The sequence below is a fragment of the Gobio gobio genome, assembly GCF_949357685.1.
Source record: "Gobio gobio genome assembly, chromosome: 13".
Lineage (NCBI taxonomy): Eukaryota > Metazoa > Chordata > Actinopteri > Cypriniformes > Gobionidae > Gobio > Gobio gobio.
In genome coordinates, this window is record NC_137106.1 from 36,910,062 (window position 1) to 36,926,501 (window position 16,440).

Below are 16,440 nucleotides of genomic sequence, written 5' to 3' on the forward strand. Positions count from 1 at the left end.
ACGAAATTCCAAGCCAAAATAACGAAGTGGTAAAAAAAACCTTTGAGTTACCACCACCATGAAGATTCAAACTTTTCGCTCGTCTCTGTATGTGGCAATGCGTCACAATAACCTGCGTACGTAAAAGTCGATCATTCTTTACAGATGATGATATGTTTGGACAGAAGACGAGTTCTTTATTAAACTCATAAAAAACAACAGAATATAAAATGCCACAATTTATCTAACACCTCATATGTGCCGCTCAAGTAGGCTATAAGGTGCTTTCCTTGCCATCAGTGCTTGGATAACACGCACGTCTCTTTCCATTAAAAATAATGGCGTGCGGTGGCTGGGATATACATAAACCTAACAACATACGTAGCATAATTTTTGGAATGATTTATCACAAGAGGAAAAAAATTATTTTAGTCGCATAACATCAGTTAATGGAAACGCTGTCATTTCGCAATATTTTTTTATTGACTTTTAGAAAATATCGCAAAAGTTTTGCGCAAAAATGTAACGGAAACGCGGCTACTGTAATGTTCTGTCAACACTATCAATGCCAAAATTAATCTGCAGCAGTCAGTTGGTAAAAGCTCTTTAAGTTGTTCACGTTCATTGTTATTGTAATGTTATGTGCTTTGAGAGAAGGCCATAACAATGGCTGAATCCGAAATCGCCCCCTATACCCTCAAATAGGGCACGAAACCATAGTGGACATTATTGAGTGCACTCATTCAATCCCATATTGCACCGCAAATAAGTGTACAGCTGATGTACACTCAACGGCTGCCCGACTTCACGCACTCGTATTCATTCCCTCCTTCAAGTGAACTATAATTATATTAGTGAACTAACGTAGGGAATAGTGATTTTTTTCCAATAGTGAATAGTTTTATTTCATTGTTGTTTTTTTAAGGGGGGGGGGTCCATGTTATTAAATGAAATTAAGTAATTAGAGGATTAAAAGGGATTTAAGGGAATAAAGAAAAAAGATTGGTAAAAGAAGTTCCTGGTCTAATTATAGCCTATTTGTGAAGTAATCCATATAAACGCTTTGCAAATAATATTTTATTTAAAAGTAATGCACACATTTACTCTTGTTTGTATTTACATTTATGCATTTGGCAGACGCTTTTATCCAAAGCGACTTACAGTTATTACCCTTATTACAGGGACAATTCCCCTGGAGCAACATGGAGTAAAGTGCCTTGCTCAAGGACACACTGGTGGTGATCGCTGGGATCGAACCAGCAACCTTCTGCGTATCAGTTCCATGGTTTAACCCACCGGACCACCATCTCACTATGTCTGTATGTCGAATATATTTGTATGTCTAATATGTCAAAAAAACACCCTTCTTGTCTTGTTACATTCAGCTATGAATAACATAATTTAAACAATAGCATATTTTCAATTCAAACTGGCGAAATTACATTTAAAAAGTTGAGAAGTTAAAGGGTTAGTTCACCCAAAAACGAAAATTCTGTCATTAATTACTCACCCTCATGTCGTTGGACACCCGTCAGACCTCCGTTCATATTCGGAACACAAATGAAGATATTTTAGTTGAAAGCTGATGGCTGAGAAAGGCTTCAGATAGGCCTCCATTGGCATTCAGTACATTGACACTTCCAAGATCCATGAAAGGCACTTAAAACGTCGTTACAAAGTCCATCTCCCACAGTGGCTCTACAATAATTTTATGATGCGACGACAAAAGTTTTTGTGCGCAAAAAAAAATCAAAATAACACCTTTATCCAACTTGTTCTCGTCTTCCGTGTATGCCTCCACGACGCATGCGCGAGAATATGACGTAGCGCCAGCGTTCGGGAATCCATGAAATGCACACTTAAGACCCATTTTGAGAACTACGCCGAGACCTAAAGCACGATCAATGTAGAATCCAACAGCTGAGACACGCGCGTCTTCCTCTCCTTGTAAACAAATTGCTTCTGGGTCATCTGTCCGAACGCCGGATCTGCGTCATATTATCGCGCATGCGTCGTGGAGGCATACACGGAAGACGAGAACAAGCTGGATAAAGGTGTTATTTTGATTTTTTTTTGCGCACAAAAACTGTTGTCGTCGCATCGTAAAATTATTGTAGAACCACTGTGGGAGATGGACTTTGTAACGACGTTTTAAGTGCCTTTCATGGATCTTGGAAGTGTCAATGTACTGAATGCCAATGGAGGCCTATCCGAAGCCTTTCTCAGCCATCAGCTTTCAACTAAAATATCTTCATTTGTGTTCCGAATATGAACGGAGGTCTGACGGGTGTCCAACGACATGAGGGTGAGTAATTAATGACAGAATTTTCATTTTTGGGTGAACTAACCCTTTAACACTGTATGTTACTGTGGGTCGTTAAATATTTCCATTGTAAAACAGTATATTTAGCTATTAGCTACGTATGTCTTATCATGCTAAAAGCTTTAAAATTCACACATCTGATTGGCCATAATTTTGACATTGACGAGCGCTGTTAGACTGCTGAGGCAGACCAGCCTAAAAACTTTTTAAACGGTCTGTGAACAAACAACAAACAGAGCTGTGCGTAATGGAGAACAACATTAAGAAATAACATATATTGGATGAGGACAATCCCCATCAATGCCTATGGTGGTTACGGCCCTGCTTTGAGAGAGACATGTGATCATTTTTCTATAATAACTCTGTTCTAGCTGTGTGTGTTCATACGTTTTGGAGGAGGCGTGGCTTTGGAGACACTCAGAAGGGCTTTCAAAACTAGTTAGTCTCACCGCAACTGCCGCCCTACCTTTAATGTATGGGATTTTTTCATCCATTTCATTGCCTGCCTGGCATGAAAAGCCTGCTGACTTGGCACACCTTTCCTTAACAAGACATACGTAACACGTTTGTGTTATGTGTTCAAATCCCTAACACTAGTTTGAGAAACAGTTGTAATAGTGGCGCTAGTAAACAACCTTGAAAATTGCATTCTATGAAGTCTGAGATTTGGCACATCATAACAATTCTAATCAGTTTCAACATCCCCTACTTTCTGAGGTCTCAGTTTTTCCCTACAAACGGTTTCAAACAGTTTTGTTTCGTTTCCGAACACTGACAAAAACAATGCTGAACAAGGGACTGAATTCACACCGCCCTACCTGTAGAAGGTCTCCCAGTGATGTACATCCAGTGTGATGTACATCTGATCAGAGCTGTAGATCTTCTCTCCATCCTTCATCCAGACAATCTCTGGTTCACTCAAACCCTCAAAGGCACAGCCCAGACGAGCCATGTTACCCTGAGTCACCGTTTGGTTGGAAGGGTTTTTGGTGAACCGTACCCCTGGAGGACACACAGTTTGATTTGGGTGACCATCTGGTTATTGTTCTGTTACAGGACAGTAGATGTGATTTTGCGAACAATGCGGGACATGTGTGAGAAACTTACTACAATTATGTTATGTAAATATTGATTTACATTAGTTGGAAAGCCCATTTGCCATCACGTTGGATGATACACTTTTAAATCATCAATACGCTTTGTTAATTGTGACAGGCATTCAGTTTGATCAGGTTTGATTGATGCAATGTAATTTACTCTACGGGACCTATTCAGTCTACTAAATTGAATGAACTGAATAAAAGGATAGTAGGTAAAAATCTAATTTTATAGATAGTTTCAACGGCAACAACATAAACAAACGTTACTGTGAATGCACGCTTTTGTGGCCCAAACTTAACTTCCGGTAGGCGTCCGGCCGTCCGCAAAGAATCAATAACAACAAAGTCTGCGTTATCTTTCTTATGCGTTGTCAGGTTTCATTTTAATTGTGCAACATTATCTTAATTGTAAATTTTTAACAAAACACCCCCACTCTACCCTATTGTATATATATACACTTGAGATTAATTGTATGAATACATCACGAAAATCCTGTGCTCTATGGGCATTGCCATTGATAGAGGATAAAGCGAAAGTTGTTTTACACTCATAAATGCCTATTACATATCTAATTGAAATATTTCGCAGGAAACAGAAATCTGATCAGTTATCCAGATACAGCGACCACTTGGTGTGAACAAATGTAAACGCGCAGTGTCCTGATTGACTAATGATCCGATCTGTTTGATCAGACATGGTGATCACATGTTTATGCCAAGTGTAACAGCCAGAAGTCCCTCTAAATTAGATTATTTCTGATAATAAGCTAAATAAATAAGTAAATTACATAAGACATAAGATACAACTCTCTCTTATGCAGCCAGACTGGAAATGTATGAAGCTTTCAACACACATTGTTTTTGCACTGGTGTCATATTCTCTCTGCTTGATTGTTAATATTTATATCATGTTATCCAAGAATAGTACAGTGGGGAGAACAAGTATTTGATACACTGCCGATTTTGCAGGTTTTCCTACTTACAAAACATGTAGAAGTCTGTAATTTTTATCATAGGTACACTTCAACTGTGAGAGATGGAATCTAAAACAAAAATCCTGAAATCACATTGTATGATTTTTAAATAATTAATTTGCATTATATTGCATGACATAAGTATTTGATCACCGACCAACCAGTAAGAATTCCGGCTCTCACGACCTATTAGTTTTTCTTTAAGAAGCCCTCCTGTTCTCCACTCATTACCTGTATTAACTGCGCCTGTTTGAACTCGTTACCTGTATAAAAAGACACCTGTCCACAAACTCAATCAAACAGAATCCAACCTCTCCACAATGGCCAAGACCAGAGAGCTGTGTAAGGACATCAGGGATAAAATTGTAGACCTGCACAAGGCTGGGATGGGCTACAGGACAATAGGCAAGCAGCTTGGTGAAAAGGCAACAACTGTTGGCGCAATTATTGGAAAATGGAAGAAGTTCAAGATGACGGTCAATCTCCCTTGGTCTGGGGAACTATGCAAGATCTCACCTTGTGGGGCATCAATGATCATTAGGAAGGTGAGGGATCAGCCCAGAACTACACGGCAGGACCTGGTCAATGACCTGAAGAGAGCTGGGACCACAGTCTCAAAGGGCGTTTTCACACCTACCTTGTTTGGTCCGGATTTTCGGACTTTTCAGTTTGGTCCAAATCAAAATTGCAGGTGTGAAACCTTTTCCGTACCACGGTCCAGACCAAACAGACAAAATTTGGTCCGACAAAAAGAGGTAGTCTCGGTCCGGATCAAACTGAACAAAGGTTCGGTTCGTTTCTTGTGTGAAAGCATTTTCTGTATGGTTCGTACTTTCAGACCATTTACAGGAAGTTCATGTTTATGTTTAAATATTTTAATGTTATTTTAAAATTCAATCTAGGCTACATTGATTATGAAAAGTGAAAATATGCGCAATATGTCAGAAGACAGAAAGTCAGAAATAATTTTGAACGAAATTTTGTATGATTTTGCTTAGAAAGCATTTCTTTAATGGGAATTTCGTTTTGTATAAATTGTATCTTAATTTTAATCAACGTTTAATCAGATAATTGCCTGGATTTAATAAATACGAAGCAAATAGTCTATAGCAGACAATAATCACGGGAGCGATCACATGCTTTGCACATGAACTGGAGCGGGTCTCAAATAAACCGAAACTCAGCAGGCTACTTGCCTCACAAACATGATAAATATGTGTATATAAAGCTTGAAATGTCCACTTTTAAACGTAACGAATAAAAAAATAGTCAAGCAATGCGCACTGTTCAATAGTGGCAACGATATGCGTCCGTTCATTCAACTTGTCAAAGACGCTGACGTCAGACGCACGTCCATTTACAAACCAATCAATGTCCAGATGCCGCCCACATAGATGATGACGAGTGGACGCAAGTGTGTCATGTAAAGTTCTTTAGTCCGCTCACATAATTGCAATGTGAAACCAAACCAAAACTAACCGAATATATAAAAAGTATCAAAACATGAACTTCGGTTCGGACCTTGGTGCGGACTTTCAGGTGTGAAAACGCCCAAAGAAAACCATTAGTAACACACTACACCATCATGGATTAAAATCCTGCAGCGCAGGTAAGGTCCCCCTGCTCAAGCCGGCGCATGTCCAGGCCCATCTGAAGTTTGCCAATGACCATCTGGATGATCCAGAGGAGGAATGGGAGAAGGTCATGTGGTCAAAAATAGAGCTTTTTGGTCTAAACTCCACTCGCCGTGTTTGGAGGAAGAAGAAGAAGGATGAGTACAACCCCAAGAACACCATCCCAACCGTGAAGCATGGAGGTGGAAACATCATTCTTTTCTGCAAAGGGGACAGGACGACTGCACCGTATTGAGGGGAGGATGGATGGGGCCATGTATCGCAAGATTTTGGCCAACAACCTCCTTCCCTCAGTAAGAGCATTGAAGATGGGTCGTGGCTGGGTCTTCCAGCATGACAACGACCCGAAAAACACAGCCAGGGCAACTAAGGAGTGGCTCCGTAAGAAGCATCTCAAGGTCCTGGAGTGGCCTAGCTGGTCTCCAGACCTGAACCCAATAGAAAATCTTTGGAGGGAGCTGAAAGTCCGTATTGCCCAGCGACAGCCCCGAAACCTGAAGGATCCGGAGAAGGTCTGTATGGAGGAGTGGGCCAAAATCCCTGCTGCAGTGTGTAAACCTGGTCAAGAACTACAGGAAACGTTTGACCTCTGTAATTGCAAACAAAGGTTTCTGTACCAAATATTAAGTTCTGCTTTTCTGATGTATCAAATACTTATGTCATGCAATAAAATGCTAATTAATTACTTAAAAATCATACAAGGTGATTTTCTGGATTTTTAGATTCCGTCACTCACAATTGAAGAGTACCTATGATAAAAAGTACAGACTTCTACATGCTTTGTAAGTGGGCAAACCTGCTAAATCGGCAGTTTATCAAATACTTGTTCTCACCACTGTACATCAGAAATGTGTTTCTACAGAGTAGTGCGCCATACTAGCCACACCGATAAACAAACACAGATTTGTAGACTATGCAGACTATGTAGACTAATGGAAGTTAAGTTCGGATCAGTTCCATAACTGTGGCAATGCGCGTGCTTCCGATGAAACCATCTATACTACAATAAATTTGGATTTACAAATGGATTTTTGGATTTATATTTCCTATTGTGGTATTGTAATTTCAGGAAGAAAATAAACAATACAGACATAATTGAAATGCGGGACACTGTTTACGTCTTGTGGGACGCGGGACAAAGCTCCCAATTTCGGTGGTCATCCAACAAGTTTGGCATGTTTCTAATGCAAGATTAGAAACCAAACAATATCAGGCAGTTAACTCTATATACAAACACACATATGTATAGTAAGTTAAAGATCTACGACTCTTTGGCCAGAAATATGTTCAATGGGTCAAATTTGGACAACTGTTCGGCTGATGTAACATCAGAAAGAGTTTATGTTTTTTGCTTTAAAGGGTAACTAAACCCCTGCTCAGAGCTTAACTCCACCCACTGGCAATTTTCAAAAAAAGCTGGAAAAGTGGGCAGAGCCCGGCGGACATAGAGGGGACGAACCGAGGGCGGGGCTGAGCGGAGGGCGTGCACCTGAGACCCGCAGGGACGGGTTGATTGACAGCTGTCAGACTCGCGAGTCGCAAAGATGGAGAATGACTGGAGTGACGCCAGCTTTGCAACAGAGCGGTCATTCTCCTACCTTCACCTGAAGTGGAGGAGGGTGGATTGTCTGTAGACATAAACCCGGAGCCTTATCAATGCGAGCCGCTGCTCAAACTGCGTTAACTCCCGATGCCGACGATGCTAGTGAAGCAGCCGCGCAAGAGAACCGACCTAATCTATCTGCGTCCGCGGCAACCACTTGCGTGTCAGGGTTTGAAAGAGCGTCTCATGTATGAAAATTATCTGTACACATGACGGGCGGCAATAAAATCGCAAGAAAAGCCTGACGTGTACTGACAACTTCATTATTTAACCGTATTTTCTTCAATACAATGTTAAAGCATGTGTCAAGTGAGTTTCATTCATAATGTTTCCACTTCATGTAATATGACAGTTCATACTGGAGTGAAGCCGTTCTCATCGTGTGATTGGGGGAAACATTTCTGAGGGCGTGGTGAGCTCGTGCCAGGGGCGCGGATAGTGAGCCGTTGGAGGTACCATCCTACGTCACGATGTACCACAACGTCCAATAGGAAAATTCAACTGCAGTAGCCACCGTTCAACCTTAAGAGGGCAGCACTTTGGCGGTTTTACACCATATTTTATAGAATTAAAACACTTTATACTCAAATGTCAAAACATTTACTCGAATCAATGAACAGCATTAATAAAGCCCCAGTATTACAGATCATTAACTAAAAAAAGTTGGTTTAGGGTTTAGTTACCCTTTAAGTTTGCATGCCTGTAACTCAAGAAGTATTTGATATCTTAATATCCTTTTAGATTCTGGTTCTTCACAAACTTTTATTTTAGTGAAATGAAGATTCCATAAGTGATGTTTAATAGGAACAAGAATCTGAAATTGTTAAATTAAGATATCTTTAAAAGTCTTTTTGAGTCACAGACATGCAACTTCAGAAAAATAAGAGAAGTTTGTTGTGTGCAGTTGTTTTGATAGAAGGAAACACGATACATTTCTAGTTTCAGTTTTGAAATGAAGATTATATGGTTCAGTCCCAGAGATATTAGGATGTCATAGCTCCAGAAGGAAACACAACGCATTAAGAGCCGGGGGATGAGAACTTTTGAACAGGATGAAGATTTCCAAATATATATATTTTTTTCAATTAATACTGCCCTTCAGAAGCAACAGAATAAACTAACATGTTTGCCGGAAGACAAATTCAGCACAATTTACCTGGATCTTCAAATTCAAAAAGTTTTCACCCCCCGGCTCTTAATGCGTTGTGTTTCCTTCTGGAGCATCTGTGAATGTTTGAACCTTTTTTAATTGTTGTGATTGAGTCCCTAAATTGTCCTCAGTGTGAATTGATGTCAAAATCATACAGTCCCTGATGAGAGGGTTCAAAAGATGCTGGAAAACTGAAGAATCTGCAGGACCTGGAGGATTTTTCTGAAGAACATTGGGCAGTTTAACTGCTCAGGACAAACAAGGGACTCATGAACAACCATCACAAAACAGAAAAAAAAACAGCCGTGGATCATCCAGGGAACGACACACAGCACTGAGAATCAATGGTTCATAAACTTTTGAACGGGTAATTTTAATAAACTATTTTTTTTTTTGTCTTGAGGGCGACATTTAAACATTTTTTATTTAAAATATCTTATTCATTCAGGACAGCACTAAATAAATAAAAAAACGCATTTTCTATGATCTCTCTTATTTTGTTAAAATAATTCAAATTTTCACAGATTCTGCAAGCGGTTCACATACTTATTCTTGCAACTGTAATTCACATCACATACTTAGTTTTTTTTGCGTAAAAGTGTCAAGTCTATTAAAAAAAAAAAAACCAGAGAAAACAAAACAGAACAAGACATGTGCAATATGTAAACTATGCCCCAAAAATTTGGAAATAAGTTTTATTTTTTATAAACAAGTATTTTCTTCAACGGGCTTTTGTGATCTTTTCTAAGACGTCTATTGTACTGGGACCATTTCTGGCATCTCTGTCAGTGTGCGAGTTCTTCTGATTGTGGACAGCAGACGTCATGCATGCTGCAGATGTCTGAAAGATCTACTGTGACAACAACACACATCTGTCCAGAACATCTGCATCAAACATCACATTCATTCCCAAGGAAAGAGGTAAATGAGGAAAGTACAGTAGTTGATGACTATCTATCTATCTATCTATCTATCTATCTATCTATCTATCTATCTATCTATCTATCTATCTATCTATCTATCTATCTATCTATCTATCTATCAATCAGCAGCCAGTAACAGAATAATAGAGGCTCTAAATGGCTAAAGTTTATTTGGTTAAATATTGATACAAATAAAAAGTGTGCCTCTTTAACTTAACTGAACAAAAAAAAGTATATATTTGAAACACGATTTCAAATACATTCTCTGCACACAATTTCAGTGGTTAAAATATTAAAACAACTTTATCACATTCGACTACAATAACAAAACCAGAGATGAACTGGCTTAAATACTTCCATTAGTCTTAAATGGCAAATCCTGTCAATCCTCAAGTTTCATTAAAAAAAAAGGTATTATTATGCGCAAGGTTATAAAAGAGGATTATTAGAACTTGCTGCTTGTGTTAATAATAAACGTCCCATATACAGTAGGCTAGCCTACTTACATACACTGATGTTTATCTCGAAACATTGTGTCCACGTCAACACATTAGCACCGATGATGAGTTTAATGAAACACTGCGTTCACAAACTATGCGATTATAATTAAACAGACTTACCGTGAATTCCCTCATTGAAGTGCAGTAACAAGAGCAGGAACCAAAGAGAACCCCCCATTATAACATCTTCTGTTAAACAGATGAGTTACCTCCCTCACCTTAGGAAAGTTTGAACAGCGGTGATTAATGAATTAGGTGTTCGTAAATCGCATTATATTCATAGACTTCACAGAAAGTTGCATTTCTCTTGCATGTAATTCATCATGCCTTCGTAGTTACACCGGTAAAAGTGGCATTCTTCTCATTGTTTTGATAAATCCTCACAGAGTCCGTGCGAACGCGGTGATTATGGTTCCAGTCAAGCAGCTCGGTTTAGAAAAACAGTTGGAAACATCCCAGGAGTCGCAGAGTCGGGAATAAGCGCCCCCTGTAGGTCACGTGGCGCAAATGAAATCATTAAATAAATTATTAATTTAATAAAACAACAATTACATGTACCAGTTTATTTTGAAATACTAAAATCATTATTAAACAATTCATTGAATTACTTATTAATTAAATCAATCAATAAATAAATCAATAATTACATGTATCTATTTATTTGGTAAAATTCCATGAAAACAAAATATTTATTGTCTAACATATTTCACAATATCCTCGTTCACACACTATTACTGTGTTTAAATATCTCTTTTTTCATAATAAAATGTGCTTTGAAAAAAAGCTGCTGAATTTAAGAATGATGCTTATATCATGTATTTTATATTTGAAAACAGCATGCTTTTTGCCAAGTTAAATTATTGTTTTTTTTATACTGGCAATTTAAAAATATATATTATTTCACATTTTGTAGCAATAGAAAAGGCTATATAAATAAAAAAATAATAATCGATAGATAGATTATTATTATTTATTATGATCTATGTTAAGCAGCGGTGAGTGGCCTCTAGTGGTCAAACCCAGCACTGTCTGTGCCGGTGGGCCGGAATGAAGCTTGACTGCGCATACTGTAGTAGGAAGTTCCCCTCCAAAACTTTTAGGAAACAATCCTGTTCAACCAGCACCAAATGAATGCCGTCCCCATAGCGCTTATCAATGGTAAGTCCGAAGACGGTCCATCTTTCAATGACAACTCCTATCGATGTCTCATTGCATTATTATTCATGCTTTCACTGAATGACTAATGAAGTTGAAGAAGATAAAGCCAGTGTTTGTATTTTGACGCCAGTCGAGGAGGGATTTAGGCAGCAAGGTAAAGGCAACTAGTTTGACTGCTTTGACTAGTTACGTCTTGTCTTGTCTTGTCTTGAAATGATAATAGTAACACATTAGATCTGTTTGAAAGACACTGGCTTTAGTCAAGTGTTACTTTGTTACAAGTATAGCCTACTAGTGCGTCGCGGTTTGGATGGATTCAAGGGCTTTGTCTCAACACGTAGTGCGCTACCTACATAGACAGCAGTTTTTTGGTTTGCTGATACTATTGTACTTTGAGTCAATTCAATCGAACTCATTTTGTCTGGATTTGTTAATTTAAAAATAAAATAAAAATTCTACTAATATATATATATATATATATATATATATATATATATATATATATATATATATATATATATTTATATATATTTATATATATATATATATATATATATATATATATATATATATTTATATATATTTATATATATATATATATATATATATATATATATATATATATTTATATATATTTATATATATATATATATATATATATATATATATATATATATATATATATATATATATATATATATATATATATATATATATATAGTAGAAATTTTATTATATGCAATAAATAATGCAATTAATAAAATAAATTTTTTAATTAGTAAGTGTAATTAATTTATTATTTATATAAACAGTGGACATATTTCATTAAAAAAATATTATTTGAAAAATCCACTAAATTAATATCACTGTGGCCATTTGATGTACACGTTTATGGGTGTGCCAAGATTATTATTATATTTTATTACCGCATTTGGACCTTTTTACAAAAATGGCACATTGAGAAATTAAAAAAGTAATCTCAGACATCTTTGCTGATCATTGACCCATATAAACACAATGTAACTAAATTATTATCAATCACCATAAATTAATATATTGTATTTAGATGGTACTCAAATGTCCTGCAAAGAACACCATGACAATAACATGATAAATAAAACACCTGGGGTCCGTTCTTCGTACGTCGCTAACTCAGTTAGCTGGATTTGATTGTTGATTGTTTGATTTCTTCGAAGCTCATCCTGGACTTACTGTCATAGCAACAGGTCCGTAAGCTTAAACCTGCTCTGGAGCTGGCTCATTTAATGTATACAGTTAGATTGCATATTTTTAAGCAGCGTTGATGCTTAAAATCTGTCCCAGCCACTGACTGCTACTTAATTAGGCCTACAAGAGTTCCTTACTGAACCAGGGGCAATAATAATTTTAAATAATATAAGACATTTATTTGAAAATAATATTATAGTCAAGTCAAGTCAACTTTATTTATATAGTGCTTTTCACAATGCAAATTGTTTCAAAGCAGCTTTACAGTGTTAAACAGGAAAATAATGCAACAGAATTTTATTCGGCCGTACAGCCGCTCCAGAGAAAATGGTGATGTCATCTAGCTCATTTCAATTATCATACAGTGACAATGTGGCCATTAGATCAGCAATTAGATCAGTAATTTAGTTTATATGGTTAAATTAGTTTACTAATTAGATTTATTTGGATATCTAGTTGAAAAATTTTGTGTCCCCAACTGAGCAAGCCAAGCCAAAGGCGACACCGATTATAATGTCGTGTATAATACTATAGACACAGCCACTTGATTGAGAGATTTATTTCTGATGGAATAATTACTTTGTAAGTCGCTTTGGATAAAAACGTCTGCTAAATGTAAATGTAAATGTATTTTGGAGTCTTACACAGAGGTGGTCAGTAACTAAGTACATTTACTTGAGTACTGTACTTAAGTACACTTTTTGAGTATCTGTACTTTACTGGAGTATTATTTTTTAGGGATACTTTTACTTTAACTTCACTACATTTAAAAGACAAATATCGTACTTTTTACTCCACTACATTTCTATCAAGGTCCTCAAAGACGAAAGTCGTTTCTGTAGCTTTGAAAGTCAGTGGATGAATTTTTTCTTCTTTTAAAGTTTTGTTTTTTGTTTTTTGCAGACAGCCTATCAGTAATCACTCATGTAGGGTCATGTGAAGTTTCCTAACAATTTTTTGAACACTGATCAGTTTATAGCAAAATGGAAGAAGACTGTTCCTTGGCACAGTTTGTGCACCCAAGGCCATACTTAAAAAGTGTGTTTCAGTTTTCTCAAAAGATTAAAGATTAGTTTAGTTGGCATATACTTGACGCATGTCTCATAAAATGTTAAAAAATGTAAATGTCTGGGAGAAAGAGAAGAGTAAACAGTTGGGAGAATATCGGATGCGTATCAGAGTATAGGGTCCATGCATTCCCTGAAATTAAATGAAATGACATTTTGCAGGTTGGGATGTCTGTGAAATGAGTTTAAGGTAGTCGTATGCTAGCATGTCGGATGGAGCATCACTGACTGGCTTAGACCACCATGATGGCATAGAGTGCATTTATACAACAATGCAACAATAATAAAATAATGCATTGACATACAAAAGAAAATGTACTTTTGATACTTAAGTACTTTTAAAAACAAATACTTCTGCACTTTTACTTAAGTAAAAATCTGTTTTTAGAACTTTCACTTGTAACGGAGTAATATTTGACCAGTTGTACTTTTACTTTTACTCAAGTATAGAGTTGTGTACTTTGTCCACCTCTGCTGTACAGTTACTCTGAACCCGTGCATTCATTTGAATGGTGATGGATATTTTGGGAGTGGCTTGATGCAGCGCAGGAGATGCAGAGAACTTGAACTTAACCCTTAAGAAACTTGAATCAATGCTGTCACGTAACAAATCTGCTTCAAATTGAATAAAAAATTTAATGAATAAATGCTAATTACAACATTGAAATAAAAATGTAAAGGGTGTACAAATACTATACAATCGTGAATATAAATAATTGAGAATCATGTTTTTTAAAAAAACATTTAATTTAATTTATCTATTATAACTTTTGTTGTTTCCAAAACACTCCTCCAAAACACCCAAAAGTGGCTCAAAAATATTTAGATCTGGTGACTGTGCAGGCCATGGAAGATGTCAGGCCAAACCATTCTGTTACAGGTCTTGCTGTGTGTATTGGTGCATTGTTTGCACCGTTATGTGCACATGGTCCTCCAGAATGGTTCGGTAGTCCTTGGCAGTGACATGCCCATCATGCACAGAAGGGAATGCCATGATATTGTAGCTAAATCCATCACTGATCCACCCCTGTGCTTCACTGTCAGGTCTCTTTGGGTCTTCTCCACACCGTAAAGCCAATGGATGTGGGAAAGACAGTGAAGGTGGACTCATCAGAGAACAATACATGTTTCACGTTGTCCACAGCCCAAGATTTGCAATGTTGGCACCATTGAAACTAACATTTCGCATTGGTACGAGTGACCAAAGGTTTAGCTAAAGTAACCCGACCATGAATATTGACTCTAAAGCTCCCGACAAACAGTTTTGGTGGAAACAGGAGAGTCTAGGTGCTCATTTAATTCTGCAGTGAGTTAGCTGTGGTTTTATGTTTTTTGGATGCAATCTGGGTTAGTACCTGGACATCCCTTTCAGACAGCTTCCTCTTGCATCCACGGGTACTCCTGTTAGATGTGGTTTTGAGACACAGCCATTGTCTTTTCACATGGATCATGTTGCATGCGTATGCATGGGATGTGCAAGCTGAGATGAAGTATACGGTGTCCTGTTAGAAAACGCCGGCTTTCTACACACACTAACACATATATGAATATCAGAAGCATGGCACGGGATGTTCAGTGTGCACTTCAGAGGGCAAAACACAAAATATCTTCTTTGGAGAATGAGCTGTCTATAAAGTGAGTATGATGGCATCTCAGTTATTAACCAGTTACATTGATGTGCATAGTGAGACATAATGCAAATATCTGTGAGGTGGCAGAAACGTATTGTTTAATTTAGTACATATATTTATTGTGCATTTAGCAAGGTGTCTGTAGCATGTGGAATGAAGTTAGTTAACAGAAATTAGATGCCACACTTTGTTAATGTCAGCTGACAGCCACCTTCTTGTCTCCTACACCTCAGAGACGTTTGTAATATTTAGGAAGGTTTGTCTCATAGACACTTGAAAGACAGTGTTATATTTGTTTGTGTTTTCTACAGATGGTTCTGTGATGCTGCTTAGGTGGTTGTAAGAAAGTCTTCTTAAGACAGGTTAAAGAAAACAGTGGTACAGAAAAGTACTTTAGACAATTTGAACTGTGACTATTTTATTAGAGTCTGCAAACAAATGATGCTAGAGCTTTCTTCCCTTCACATTCACACGTTTCCTAGCAGAGTATTCACATGTGTATTTATTACATTAACTGTGTGCTTGTTCTTTAAAGCAAGATACCACAGGTAAACAGCAAACATTTTAATTAAAGGGGTCATGAACTGACTTTTAAAAATTTTTATACTGTTGTCTGAGGTCAACTTATGACGTTCGCGTGGTTTTTACATTCAAAACATCATAATGAATAAGTAATAGGCTATATTTTCTGCCATGGTTTTGAGGCTCTCTGACAAAACGCTCGGTTTTGATGGGCGTGCCGCATTGAAGTAGGCAAGGCAAGTTTATTTGTATAGCACATTTCATACACAGTGGCAATTCAAACTTCAAAGTGCTTTACACAGAAATGAAATAAAAATATTCGTTAGATTAAAACAAAGTTATAATAATAATTATATTAAAACAGTTATAAAAGAAATAAAAATAAAGAAAATATTGAAAGATAAAAATAAACAGTATAATTAAAACTATCCTAGGTCATTGAGTGATTTATATACAAGTAATAGCACTTTAAAATCGATCCTAAAAGTAGGGCTTTCATTTTTGAGAAAAATCTAATTCGAACGGATATCAAATATCAAGCAATGTATTCGAATATAATCGAATATCTACGAGCGCCCCAACCCACGTTAATTCCACGTTAAGCATTTTTCTCCCATAGAAAACCATTAGGCTATAAGAAAACGCTTAA

At 37.0% G+C, this 16,440-nt stretch overlaps 2 protein-coding genes across 4 annotated transcripts in view; one reads left to right on the top strand and one right to left on the bottom strand.

Annotated features, from left to right (window-relative positions):
- The window catches only part of tyro3 (TYRO3 protein tyrosine kinase), a 46,359-nt gene extending 35,721 nt beyond the window's left edge, over window positions 1-10,638 (bottom strand). Inside the window, exons 1-2 of one of the 2 annotated variants that reach the window (XM_079833726.1) lie at window positions 10,307-10,638; window positions 3,121-3,304 (exon numbers count right to left, since the gene is read on the bottom strand). In XM_079833726.1, the coding sequence (XP_079689852.1) occupies window positions 3,121-3,304; window positions 10,307-10,364 (242 nt within the window). In that variant the 5' untranslated portion in view covers window positions 10,365-10,638. The remainder of the gene's footprint in view (window positions 1-3,120; window positions 3,305-10,306) is intronic. The other variant, XM_079833727.1, reaches the window with a different exon arrangement.
- A 577-nt stretch (window positions 10,639-11,215) lies between these two features.
- mipol1 (mirror-image polydactyly 1) overlaps window positions 11,216-16,440 on the top strand; it is a 146,341-nt gene continuing 141,116 nt past the window's right edge. For both annotated transcript variants that reach the window (XM_079832306.1, XM_079832307.1), the window contains exon 1: window positions 11,216-11,344. The gene's annotated coding sequence lies outside the window, so the exon portion shown is untranslated. The remainder of the gene's footprint in view (window positions 11,345-16,440) is intronic.